General features: G+C 42.8%; 1 protein-coding gene across 4 annotated transcripts in view; it reads left to right on the top strand.

Moving 5' to 3' along the window:
• srebf1 (sterol regulatory element binding transcription factor 1) overlaps positions 1–13424 on the top strand; it is a 49645-nt gene that overhangs the window by 25839 nt on the left and 10382 nt on the right. For all 4 annotated transcript variants that reach the window (XM_068055934.1, XM_068055936.1, XM_068055935.1 and 1 more), the window contains exons 9-13: positions 1962–2143; positions 3643–3904; positions 8853–9019; positions 11834–12002; positions 12872–12980. In XM_068055934.1, the coding sequence (XP_067912035.1) occupies positions 1962–2143; positions 3643–3904; positions 8853–9019; positions 11834–12002; positions 12872–12980 (889 nt within the window). The remainder of the gene's footprint in view (positions 1–1961; positions 2144–3642; positions 3905–8852; positions 9020–11833; positions 12003–12871; positions 12981–13424) is intronic.

The following is a 13424-nucleotide window of genomic DNA, read 5'->3' as shown; positions in this document are numbered from 1 at the left end:
AGTAGGGTATGATGATGGGGATAGATGCAAAGATATGGGAGGAGGCTTGTTTGGAGCATAAACACAGGCATGGACCAGTTGGGCCAAATGCCCTGTTTCTCTACTGTCTATTCTAATGTAATACATGTATTCCTGTTTCATTTTTGCTGTGAAGCCTACAGCTAGGAGGATGGACCCACAGCTTGCTCTCAGCCACTGTCCCTTGTAACCTGCCAGGTGGTTTTGGGCACAATCCAGAACTGACTCTCCCCTCTATTCTTCTCGTACCTCACTGCTGGGACAGTCCACTTCAGATTGTGAGGAACTCTGTAGAGTGCAATTCAAACCTGCGTCAGTCTTTGTGTGGTACTGAACATTACGTCCTAACACTCAGCATCACTGTATCATCCTATCAGTTTAAAAGCTCTTGCCTGTTCCTTGTGTTAATGGAAAGGGCTTGAAAGATTTGCAATTCGTATCACTATAGATGGAAAAAAAACTTGTCACAGCTAGTTTTAATTTAAATGCCTTACTTTGCACTGTCCAGGTCCCTGTTCATATACTTTTGCAGTCCTTCAATAGTTTGGAATTGAGAACAGCATTTTAAGTTGACGTCCCTTTGCTACATCCTGATTTTCCTCTGCATCAGTGTTTAATTGTGCATCTTTTTTGTTACTTACTTGTGGACAGTTTGAAAGAATTACTGTGAGGATTTGGGAAATAAACCTGTTTGATTTCAGCCTTCCCTTTCACATATGGAATTGGAACAAAGTCAGTATTTTTCTGCATTTGCAGATGAAGCTCATCAAACACTCCAGGCTGAATTTTATGTGACCACTGCCGAGTGCGGCGGCCCTAAAGGATGGTGGCCCGCATGTGCAGCTTTCACTGCGCGGAGCCGCTGCTATCTTATACCTGGCACCTCATTAACGTGGCCGGGGCACACCGCTCCGCCTCCGATGACGCGGAGAAGGCAGGCGAGCCGTCTCCGGAAACTCGTCCGGCGCCACTGCACAGTCGCCGGCACCATTTTTAAAGGGCTTATAGCCCTAAATGACAAGTTAAATTTTTAAAGGAACAGTGAATTTAAAATTATTAAAAATAATTTTTAAAATCTTTCCAGCCCCTCTCCCACCCTCACAATAGCATTACATGTCATTCCTGCCCTCCTACCCCCTCCCGAAATACTTACCTTGAATATATGACATCACTGAACCCCCTACAAAATTCAGAACCTTTTACCTTTACCCCCTTCCCATCACCCCCTAGACCAATCAAGTAAGTTTGATCCCACCCGCGTCCTCCTGCACTGATGCACTTCCCTTCTCCCCCCTCCGCACGGTGGTGCGCCTCGTTTCCCTGGATGGGGATTCGAAGGCGCGGCAATGCCGACTGCTTGGATGAAGAACGCGGTGGCACTTCCGGGAGGCGACAGGAAAGTCATTAATTCAGGTAAATAAATTAACCTGAATATTTAAGTGATGGTCCCTTCGCCGCGGCCGGTGGGGGAGCGCCATGAGGCCTTGCCGCCAAGATTGGGATGGGCCCTGCCGGCATCGAGGCCGGTGGTGGGCCTAATCTGGGGCATTCTTCATGCCCCTCCTGTCATGAATCCCGACGTTGAAGCCCCTATAAAATCCAGCCCTCCCTGTAACACAGTGATTTGTATGCTGCTGATATGTTATCTGAGAAGGCCAGCAGGAATTGGATTGAATGATGGAGATGTGAAAATGGATGAATATTAAGCATTTTTGTTCTAGACCTTTGGGGGAGGAATTAGGGAATATTTTTGCAGGTTTTTCCTCGGTTGGTTAAATCCATGAGTTAAAGTACGTGATGGGATACATTTTCCTTGGCCAGTCAAAGAAGTTGCTCTGATGGGCTGAATGACCCCTTGTTTTTTTGTTCTGTGACACCTTAAGTTACTGCTCTTGGAAGTAAACAAATAAAGTTTGATAATTTTTTGTTTTTCTTTCTGGCAGATTCTTCTAGCTGGTTTGCTTGGATCTGGCCAACATTGATCCTGTGGTCTATTAATGGAATAATTGTTGTGCTCGTATTTATTAAGATCTTTGTGTATGGGGAACCAGTCACAAGGCTGCATTCCGAATCATCTGTCCTGTTCTGGAGGCATCGTAAGCAGGCTGATCTGGACTTGGCAAGGGTAAGAATGATTCACCATGAATAAGCAAAAGAATTAGGTTTCATGTATCCTCTTTTTTTAAAAAGGCGAAATTGCTTAAACACAGAAGGGTTAACACAAGTACAGATTTAGTATTCACTGAGTGCTGTAAAGCCTGAACCTTTTGCTTGCTTGTTTTCTCTGAAACAAAGTTGAAATTTAAAGTCGCAAAATAAACATAAGCTAAAAAGAAAATTTTCATATAATATAAAAACAAGAAATGCTGGAAATACTCAGCAGGTCTGGCAGCATCTGTGGAGAGAGAAGCAGAGTTAATTTTTCAGGTCAGTGACCCTTCTTCAGAACTAGCAGATATTAGAAGTGTGAAAGGTTTTAAGCAAGTAAAGCGGGGGTGGGGCAAGAGATAACAAAAGAGAAGGTGTAGATAGGACAAGGTCACAGAGTAACCGACCAGAAGGTCAAGGAGCAAAGGCAAACAATATGTTAATGATGTGTTGAAAGACAAAGCATTAGTACAGATAAGGTGTTAACAGACTGAAAACTGAACAGCCACAAGTACAAACGTGAAAAAAAACAGTGGGTAGGCAAACTGAACAAACTAAGATAAAATAAACAAACACCAAAAAAAAAGAAAAAATAACTAAAAAAAAAAGTAAAATGGGGGGCCTGTAATGCTCTGAAATTATTGAACTCAATGTTCAGTCTGACAGGCTGTCGTGTGCCTAATCGGTAAATGAGATGCTGTTCCTCGAGCTTGCGTTGATGTTCACTGGAACACTGCAGCAATCCCAGGACAGAGATGTGAGCATGAGAGTAGGGGGGAGTGTTGAAATGGCAAGCAACCGGAAGCTCGGGGTCATGTTTTCGGACTGAGCGGAGGTGTCCCACAAAGTGGTCACCCAGTCTGCGTTTGGTCTCCCCAGTGTAGAGGAGACCACATTATGAGCAGTGAATACAGTATACTACTTTGAAAGAAGTACAAGTAAATCGCTGCTTCACCTGAAAGGAGTTTCACGTCCTTTCACAGATTGAAGTGCGGTTCTCTGAAAGTCAACACACGCCATATGCTATATCCCCTTTGCTTCATTCAGTTCTCGGCCTTGCTCTTGCATGTAAATTTATTATTGCTGAATTTTCTTTTATTCTTTCATGGGATGTGGGCATTGTTGGCAGGCCAGCATTTGTTGCCCATCCCTAATTGTCCTTGAACTAAATGGCTTGCTAGGCCATTTCAGAGCGCAGTTAAGAGTCAACCACATTGTTGTGGGTCTGGAGTCACATGTAGGCTAGGCCAGGTAAGAACAGCAGGCTTTCTTCCCTAAAGGACATTAGTGAACCAGCTGGGTTTATACCACAATCAATGATAGTAATGATGCCATGAACTGAGATTAGCTTCCAATTCCATATTTTTATTAATTAATTGAATTTAAATTCCAATTTATTTCTTAAGAAGAGAAGTAATGTTTTGAAATCTCAGTGGAAAAATAACAACATTTTCCTCCTTTATTTTATTTCGTCAGGGAGATTTTGCTCAAGCTTCTCAGAACCTCTGGACCTGTTTGAAGGCATTGGGGCGCCCTCTACCTACATCTAACTTGGACTTTGCCTGCAGCCTGATGTGGAATGTCATCCGGCACATTCTGCAGCGGCTGTGGGTGGGGCGCTGGTTCGCAGTACGGGCTGGAGGCTTCAGGAAGAGCAAGGAGCTGAAGGATGATATGAGAAAGAGCACCCGAGAGGCGGCCCTGGTCTATCACAAGCTGCAACAGCTCCACATGACTGGTGTGTGTTCTGTGCAAAATTGAAAGCCTTTTGAAATGGCAACATTTACACGGCCTGTGCAGTGATCAAAGCAAACACAGTGTTGCTCCAGATTAATCTCTGCAGTTGGTGCTGCAATCATTTTGACAACCAGACAGCGTCAGTAGTTCAGCGCAACACGAGAGAATGGAACTGACATCTAGTTTGCTTCACTGCGTGCTGCATCCATTCGCAAGATGCTAGATAACCTTGAGACTGAGCTGGTAATGGCACTGTTCCTGCAGTCCAGAGTCCTGGTCTGTACTGAATTCACTGGTCTGGGTTAGACTGTCACCTGCAGTGTTGCAGCTGGCTTCGGTAAAGTCCACTAGGGTTCCCCACTCATGTTTACTGTCCAGTGATCCCTGCTAGAAAATGCACATGTCAGGACTGGTTTATTCGTGAAAGAAAGGACTTGCATATATAGTACCTTTCATGACCTCAGGTCCTCCCAAAATGCTCCACAGCCAGTGTAGTACTTCTGAAGTGTAATTACTATTCGAATGTAGGAAACATGGCAGCCAGTTTCCCCTCAAGGTCCCAGATGCAGCAGAGATAATGACCAGATAGACTTTTTTTTAAGTAATGTTGATTGAGGGATAAATGTTGGCTAGGATACCGGGGATAACTCCTCTGATCTTTTTCAAATAGTGCCATAGGATCTTTTATGTCCATCTGAGAGAGCAGACGAGGCCTTGGTTTAACATCTTATCCGAAAGACAGCACCCCTGATAGTGCAGCACTCCCTCAGTACTTGGCCTCCATCCTATGGTTAGCTGATCAGAACTGTACTCCAGATGGACAGCAAAAGGCTTTCAATTCAATAACTACAGTTTGTTTTTTTTAAAAGTGAGGGCATTGATCACTTTTTGTCCTCCATTTCTTTTTGGGTTGCACGCCCCAGACGGCTGGTAGGACTGAAGGTGGACCTTTGTCCTCACAAATGCTTGATGGGCAAGTGACTGATAACTCTGCTCCAGACTTGCCCCAGCTTAGCATCTTCCCATGGCAGCTTCTCTGGTATTGAAGCTTCAGTGGTGTAATCAGGAAGTGGGGAAGAATTCTAACCTACGTTCCTGCTCCCCACAGTGCATTGCACAGCCAACAAATGCATTGCTATTTAAAAAAACAAGTCAGCTAGACAAGTTTCAGAGTGGGAGAACATATCTTTGAAGTATTTTTCCATTATTATAGAAGATAATAACTGTTACCAGGAATTTGTTTTTTTAAAACAAATATTAATAATGTTGACATTCAGACCCTGGAGTATGGAGATACAATTTCAAATGGACCTCAAGAAACAGTGCTACAAACTGTCTCCTGGTGTTGGCTGGCTCTTAAAAAAAAAAGATTGCAGGCTAGTATGAAGTCACTTAGTAGTTTATAGGCCCCCTAGCAGTAGTAGGCTATTGGACAAAGCATTAAAGAAGAAATAATTGGAGCTTGTAACAAAGGCCATGTAGCAACTTTGGGGGACTTTAATCTTCAGAAACTGAACAAATCAAATTGGCGAAGGTAGTCTGGAAGATGAATTTGTAGAATGCTTTTGTGACAGTTTCCTGGAACAATACATTATGGAACCAACTAAGAATAAAGCTATTTTAGATCTGGTATTGTACAATGAGGCAAGTTTAATTAGTAATCTCATAGTAAAAGATCCTCCGGGGGAAAAGTGATCACAACAATTGAATTCCATATTAAGTTTGAAAGTGACACTCTAGTCCAAAACAAGAATCTTGAACTTCAAGCCAATTACATAGGTATGAGCAGAGAACTGGCTAAGGTTGATTGGATAAATAGACTAAAAGTATGGCAGTAAATAAAGAATGGGAAGCAAAGAAACAATTCAAAATGTTCAACAAAAATACATTCTATTTTTTTTTTTTAAACTCAGCAAAAACGATCCATCCGTGGCTGACTAGGGAGGTTAAGGATAGTATTAGATTAAAAGAATAGTAGCAAGCCTAAGGATTGGGACTGTTTTAGAAACCAGCAAAGGGTGACCAAAACGTTGATGAGGGGAAAAACAGAATATGAGGGTAAACTAGCCAGGGCTATAAAAATAGATTGTAAGAGCTTTTGCAAGTATATAAAAAGGAGGGTAGCTAAAATAAACATTAGTCCCTTAGAGGCAGAAACAGGAGAAATTAGCATAACGAATGAGGAAATGGCAGAGATGTTGAACATATATTTTGTGCCTGTCTTCACAGTAGAAGTCACAGATTACATAACAGAAATAGAAGGTAACCAAGGGACTAATGAGAGTAAGAAACTTTAAGTAATTAATATCAGCAGAGAAAAAGCATTAGAGAAACTCAAGGGACTAAAAGCAACAAATCCCTAGGACCTGATGGCCTACATCCAAGGGTTCTAAAAGAGGTAGCTGCAGAGGTAGTGGATGCATTGGTTGATTTTTCCAAAGTGCCCTAGATTCTAGAACGGTCCCAGTGGATAGGAAGTTAGCAAATGTAACACCATTATTCAAGGAAGGAGGAAGAGAGAAAATGGGGAACTACAGCCAGTTAGCCTGACATCAGTCATCGGGAAAATGCTGGAATCTATTACTAAAGAAGTGTTAACAATGCACTTAGAAAATCATAGTATGATCAGACAAAGTCATCATGGTTTTATGAAAGGGTAATCATGTTTGACAAATTTATTGGAGTTTTTTGAGGATTTAACTAGTAGGGTAGATAGAGTATACATGGATTTCCAAAAGGCATTCGATATGGTGCCACACAAAAGGCCAGTACACAAGTTAAGGGCTCATGGAGTTGGGGGTAATATATTAGAATGGGTAGAGGATTGGTTAATGGTCAGGAAGCAGAGAGTAGGGATAAACAGGGCATTTTCAAGTTGGCAGGCTGTAACTAGTGGAGTGCCGCAAAGATCAGTGATGGGGCCTCAGCTATTTACAGTCTATATTGATGACTTAGACAAAGAGACAGAGTAATGTAGCTAGGTTTGCTGACGATACAAAGCTAGGTGGGAATGTAAGCTGTGAGGACACAAAGAGGCTCCAAAGAGATATAGACAAGTTAATCGAATGAGTAACAAGGTATCAGATGGAGTATAATATGGGGAAGTGTCAGGTTATTCAGTTTGGTAGTAAGAATAGAAAAGCAGAACATTTTTTAAAAGCTGTGAAACTTTCAAATGTTGATGTTCAGGGAGACTTGGGTGTACTTTTACAAGGAACACAAAATTAGCATACAGGTACAACAAGCAGTTAGGAAGGCGAATGTCAGTTTGGCCTTTATTGCAAGGGGATTGGAGTACAAGAAAAAGGAAGTCTTGCTACAGTTGTACAGGTCTTCGGTGAGACCTCACCTGGAGTTCTGTGTGCAGTTTTGGTCTCCATATTTAAGCAAGGATATATTTGCCTTGGAGGCAGTGCAGAGAAGGTTCACTCGATTAGTTCCTGGGATGAGAGGGTCCTCCTATGTTGGAGGCTGAGTAAACTTTCTGGAGTTCAGAAGAATTTAAGGTAATCTCATTGAAACATACAAGATTCTGAAGGGGCTTGACAGGGTAGACACTGAGAGGTTGTTTCCCCTGGCTGGGGAATCTAGAACATGGGGGCACAGTTTCAGGACAAAGGGATCGATCATTTAGGACTGAGACAAGGAGAAACGTCTTCATTCGTAGGGTTGTGAATCTTTGGAATTCTGTACCCCAGAGGGTTGTGGATGCTGTCGTGTTGACTACATTTAAGGCTGAGTTGGACAGACTTTTGGTGTCTCAAGGAATCAAAGGATATAGGAAGTGGGCAGGAAAGTGGAGTTGAAGCGGATGATCAGCCGTGATCATATTGAACAGCAGAGCAGGCTTGAGGGGCTGTATGGTCTACTCCTGCTCCTATTTCTTATGTTCTTACTTCCCCTACCCCACCCTCGCCCCTTTGCTGTTTGCAGTGAATCTTACTCTGGATTACAATGGGATTGATCCTGTAATTGACCTAACTGGAGCGACTTGGTAGGAGGGAGATCCAGGACCAGGTCTGTAGTTCAGTGGGTTAAATGAACTACCCACTGTGTTCTGGAGACATGAGACCAGGAATGTTTCCAGTGCTGATTCCTGGGCTCTTGTTCTCTGGGGTGGTTCCCTTGGCTTCAGAGGGCAAAGATATCAGCCAGGATGTGCAGTGGCTCCTGGTGGATGCTTCTCAAATGTGGGTGAGGGCAGGATCAAGCTTGGCTATTATGGCCCACTCAGAGTTAAATAGCCTGTTGACACTCGCTGCCCAGATGTGCACGGAGAGGATGCACCACAGCATGTGTAGAACTGTATCCCAACATGAACCACTGCCTTTGAATGGAGAGTAAAAATAAAACTCTGACTCATTTGCAGTAAAACCGGGCTTAATATATTTGCATGCAGTCTGTAGGTGGGTTACGGAATCCAGAAAGGGATATTGGCGCCAGCATTGCAGCAATAATTTTCACCAAGAATGGAATGCACCCACATGGTTAAAACACAGATGGAACAAGGGAGATAATTTATTTGCTAAATGAGTTTGCCCCATTGGATTATCTACTGCTATTGCATATGTAATACCAGGGCCTTGATTGCCAGCTACTATGGGCTTTATTGGTGAGGGATGAGGTGCCTGCAGCAGACGAATAATTTGTGTGTCAGGACAAAGCATTGCATTGGAGGGCCAGTCTGTAACCTTAAACCACCTGTTTGAATTAAACTGGAATTTTCATCCTCGTACTCCAACCTTAGCAGAGTTGCATAGAGAGCAGCTTTGGAATCCAAGCATCACTGCGTCCCCACACGTACAGTGGTTGGTGGAGATAGCAAGATAGTAACTTGTAAGTTTTTTTTTTAAACAATCTTCCTGTGATCTCCTTGTCATTTTCTTCTGTATTATCTCATTCATGCACGTGGATTTATTAATGGCTGTCTTGTTCCCCATAACACTTAGGCAAACTGGGTGGCAGCCATTTGTCTGCGATTAATATGGCGCTGAGTGCAGTGAACCTTGCTGAATGTGTTGGAGATGCTGTCTCTGTCGCTACCATGGCAGAGATGTACGTGGCAGCAGCAATCCGCATCAAAACTAGCCTGCACAGGAGGCTCCACTTCATGACCGTGAGTTAGATAATTGTGTGCTGTTCTTATCTTTAACTCAAGTTTGTTGGGGTTTTAAAAAAAAAATCCTATGTTGAAGATTTCGAAGCAATAAACACAAAGTTCCAGGTTTGATTCCCAGTGAGTACTGAGCAAGCCAGTCTGTGCAAGGGAACCATCCCTGGCCTAGGCAGAAGAATCAGCCATGGTTCCCACTTCCAGCTTATGTTTGCTATGCATTGTGTCCTTCTGCCATGCATGAGTGTGTGCGGGGAGCAGTAGATGGGGGACAAGGTTAGGTCTGGTTGTGATGCTCCTCCATAGTTGGCTTACTGATATTGTTCAGACTCTCACATGAACGGGAGACCCATGTGGCCACTTGACCGAAAGGCTGCTGTGTCTCGCACAGCCTTACCTCCGTAAACTTCAGCATCTTCCAGAGAGGAGGACATCTTGCACTATAGATTTGAAGATAACTCTGCATCCAGCCCCATCACTGCTGTCAAAAGTGAGGGGTAAGGGGACCAGGTAAAGCACACCTGGAAGGTTTAGGAGCTAACAGATATTGAAAGGGAAAGAAGTGAAAATAGGCTGGGGGTTTGGGGTAGGGAAAGATATGCAAGCAAGTAAGGAGTGACGTAGACATAATTAGAGAAAAAAGGATTGTAGCAGCAACTGGACGGATCTTGAGTGCAGTGGGGATGAGGTTTGACTAAAGATTGGAGATGTTTTAAGATCTGGGTAGTTGAGAAAGAAAGAAGACTTTTAAGAAGGACCAACTTTGAGAAATGTAAACTAGTAGATGGGGGAAATACCAAAAATATGACTTTAAAGTTAGAGAGTAGGACCAGAGAACAAAACTTTAAATAACTGGAAAGTAAATTTAAAACCTGTATTGAGAAGAGCTGCTTTACTCAAAAGTAATGTGCCAGGGAAGATAATGGAGAGAAAAATATTAGGGATGTTCAGAATGTAGTTGGGGGAGTTGAGGATCTGGAGGGATGGGAGACAATTGACTAATTGGCTTTTCTCATCCATTTTTTAAAAATCTGATACTTAGTGATATTCAGGTAAATATTAGACATTTTGTACTGAGTTATGTGAAAGAGGATCCTCTCTATGGCAGAGAGTTAGAACTAAGCCTATTTGCCTCAAAGAGACAATGACCTTTCTCGAGTCTGTGACTGATGTATTTCTTGAAACGGGCCCCCGCTGAACGTTTTCGTCCCTTTTTTTTCAAATGCTAAGCAACCTGCAAGTGGCATTTAAAAGACAAATGTGCAAAGTAATCCTAAAATGTAAAATCTGAATACAACAGCTGTCAAGTGCTGCACAAAATGCTTGCCACCTGTACATGTGTAAGAGCAGCCACTGCACTTCAGGGTGATCCATTCTGTGAAACCGTTTAAGAGGCATGATGTGACACTGAATAAATATATATCTTTCTCGATTACATGTGTTAAATAGCACATGGGTTCTCATACATGCACAAAGGAAAAACAGCAAATGCAGCAATAATAGGTTTGAGCTGTAACTGGAGGATAGCAGCTGCGCAGCAGATTAGGAAAGTAAATTGAAATGATAGCACACCACAAGAGTAACCTGCTTGTCTGAGAGAATGGTGCTCCCTCTACTGCCTCCATCTGTCTCTTGGTACAGCTGTCAGTGCTGTACTGTTTCTGTCCAGCCGAGGGAGCCAGTGTGCACATTTTACCTGCCTAGATTGTGATGGTGAAGTAAAAGCAAAATATTGCAGATGCTGGAAATCTGAAATAAAAACAAAGTGCTGGAAATACTCAGCAGGTCTGGCAACATCTGTGGAAGGAGAAACAGAGTTAATGTTTCAGGTCTGTGACCTCTTTTTCTGTTTTTATTTGTAATGGTAAAAGTTCTGTTTTACTTGGAAGTTGAGCTTTCCTACCTGTTGGTTAAGATTTCTGACTAGCCTAGCGGGTTTGTGTGTTAGAAGTGGAAGCTCTTATTTTCTCGGCTACATCTATTTAATGTTTTGGAAGAAATCTTTTGTTTATGTGTACATAAACTATCAGGTGTACTGCCATTCCTCCCTCACCCCACCTCACAGCCCCACCTGCTGTTGCCTAGTATTGAAGAGACCTTCTCCCAGACTGTGACCAATCCTTGTCAATGGATAGATGTCATGGGACTTGCAAGGCCTGGTAAAGATGCCTATCTAATTTCATCTCAACAAGCTTTCCCAAGTGCTGGCCTCTGCTGAGTGCCTCCCTGGTTAGAGTTAGGAGCTCAGCAGAAGGTGGGGAATTAAACAACACATCCCTCTATTTTGCAAAAAGTGGCATTGTGGCAGAGGAAAGCAGTAAAAGATTCCCTGTAGAGACCTCCAGCAAAGTGGTTAAAGAAACAATCATAATTACAAAGAGAATGGAAGGTTTCACTCCTCATCAAATGCTGCCTGCTAGATTACAGTGTTGTGGAATCTAATATGGAGAGATACATTGGGTACATGAGAGTTTCTTGTGTAATTCAACATTTTAAATTTTGTTGAGTTCTCACTGAAGGCACTGACATATACTGGGGTGCATTTCTAAAGATATTAACACTTCATGAGTGAGTTCAAGCAGAGAATGCCAAGAGGCACTCAGCCAAGGGATGGGTGGTAAAGCTGCACATCACAGTTGAGGACTGTCTTATGTAAATAAGGGCACTTTGCGGCAGATGTTACATGATCGTAATCTGGAGCAGGAGCCTTGACTCACTTTCACTGACATTTAAGGAGGCTATTTTCTGTGTTTTTTTGATTAATTTGGTTATTATTGTTCCTGATATTTAAGATTTGTATTTATCGTTCTGTTGCAGCGCTTCTTCCTGAGCAGTGCCAGACAGATCTGCCTGTCCCAAAGTGGTACCATACCACCTGCAATGAAATGGCTGTGCCACCCTCTAGGCCATAGATTCTTTGTTGATGAAGACTGGACTGTAAAAAACACTCCTAAAGACAGTATTTACAGTGTTACCGGAAATTCGGGTAATGATTTTATTTAAACAGAACTTGCTGGAAATACTCAAAAGTCAGGGACAGAGAAACAGTTAATGTTTCAGGTCGATGACCTTTCATCAGAACACATTTTGATTCCATTTGTTGGCTGAGCAATGAGTTCGCTGTAAAGCTGTGAGTCACGCAACCGGAGTAATAACCCCTGGAACTTTATTATTCGCATATTGCTTCTTCCTGGTTCCCCCTGCCCCCCACCCTCCACTTCCTTTCCTGAAGGTCCTGACTCATGTTGGGGTACTGTTCCATAGACTCCAACAACCTTCTAGTAGTTTACCTGGGCAGCCATTCATGTGTACACCTCAGTAGTGAGTGGCATCAGGTTATTTAGGTGTGAAGATTACCACAGCTAAGCAGGATCCTAGCCTGGCTGATGTCCACACTCGCACGTATAGACACACAGACACACGCAGAGCTTATTGGGACAGGAATGTTAGCATGTGAGCCGCTGTACAATCTATTTACTATTGTAATTAAATAAAATATTGTCATATCTTGTTTAATTTGGTATCCGAGTGAATAAAGAACGACAGAATTAAGACTGTGTGAAAGAAGTGGGGACAAATATGCAGCCCTGGAAATACAAAATTTATATCCGTAACAACATCAACTTGCATTTATGTAGTGGCATTAACCTAGAAAATGGCCTAACGCCCCTTGCAGAGAAAGTATAAATACAAAAGGAGCAATCGGCAGGGACGGGGAGATTAGAAGGGTTGATTGAAGGTTTTCTCCACAAAGATCAGCAGCAAGAACTTGCTACCCACTATCCTTGAAGTATCAGCCACAGGATTTTGTGTTATTCAATGTGTAACGCAAAGCTGTTTATTTTTCTCTTCTAGTTGATCCATTGGCTCAGGTGACTCAGGCTTTTCGTGAGCACCTGCTGGAAAAAGCGTTATATTGCATTGCCAAACCAGAGAACAGCAAGCCAGTTACGGGAGAGGGAGGGTGAGTAACTATTATTACAGTTCATGCAATCTGCTGGTGTGCTGCATTGTTACACATTGGAGAGAGCGGAAGAGAGGATGTTAGATGAAAAATAAAAACAGCAGCCCCAACAGTTTCTGAAAAGTGAAAAGCTGGGTCAATGTTATAAGACTTTTCAATGTGTATCTCATCAGTTTCTTAGATACAGTAAGCTATAGTAAAGGTTCAATAAACCGATTTCTGGCCAAACTGCCTGTCAATATGCACAGTCTTGGCTCATGCATGAAGAATGGACAAAGTAGCAGAGAGCTGCCAGTGGTGTTGGAAACATTCCCCAGCAAGAGTCAATGCCTTCATGCATTAGCCGGGCATTGCTTGTGGCAACGGTGGGAGGCGGAGCACCTGAACACCTTATACCAGTGATTTTAACCAAGGGGCGCAGAAGTCAACTCTAGTCCTCTTTAT

The sequence above is a fragment of the Heterodontus francisci genome, chromosome 24, assembly GCF_036365525.1.
Source record: "Heterodontus francisci isolate sHetFra1 chromosome 24, sHetFra1.hap1, whole genome shotgun sequence".
In the NCBI taxonomy this organism is placed as follows: Eukaryota; Metazoa; Chordata; class Chondrichthyes; order Heterodontiformes; family Heterodontidae; genus Heterodontus; species Heterodontus francisci.
The sequence above is the reverse complement of the archived record's forward strand: the minus strand, read 5'-3'. Positions and strand labels throughout refer to the sequence as shown.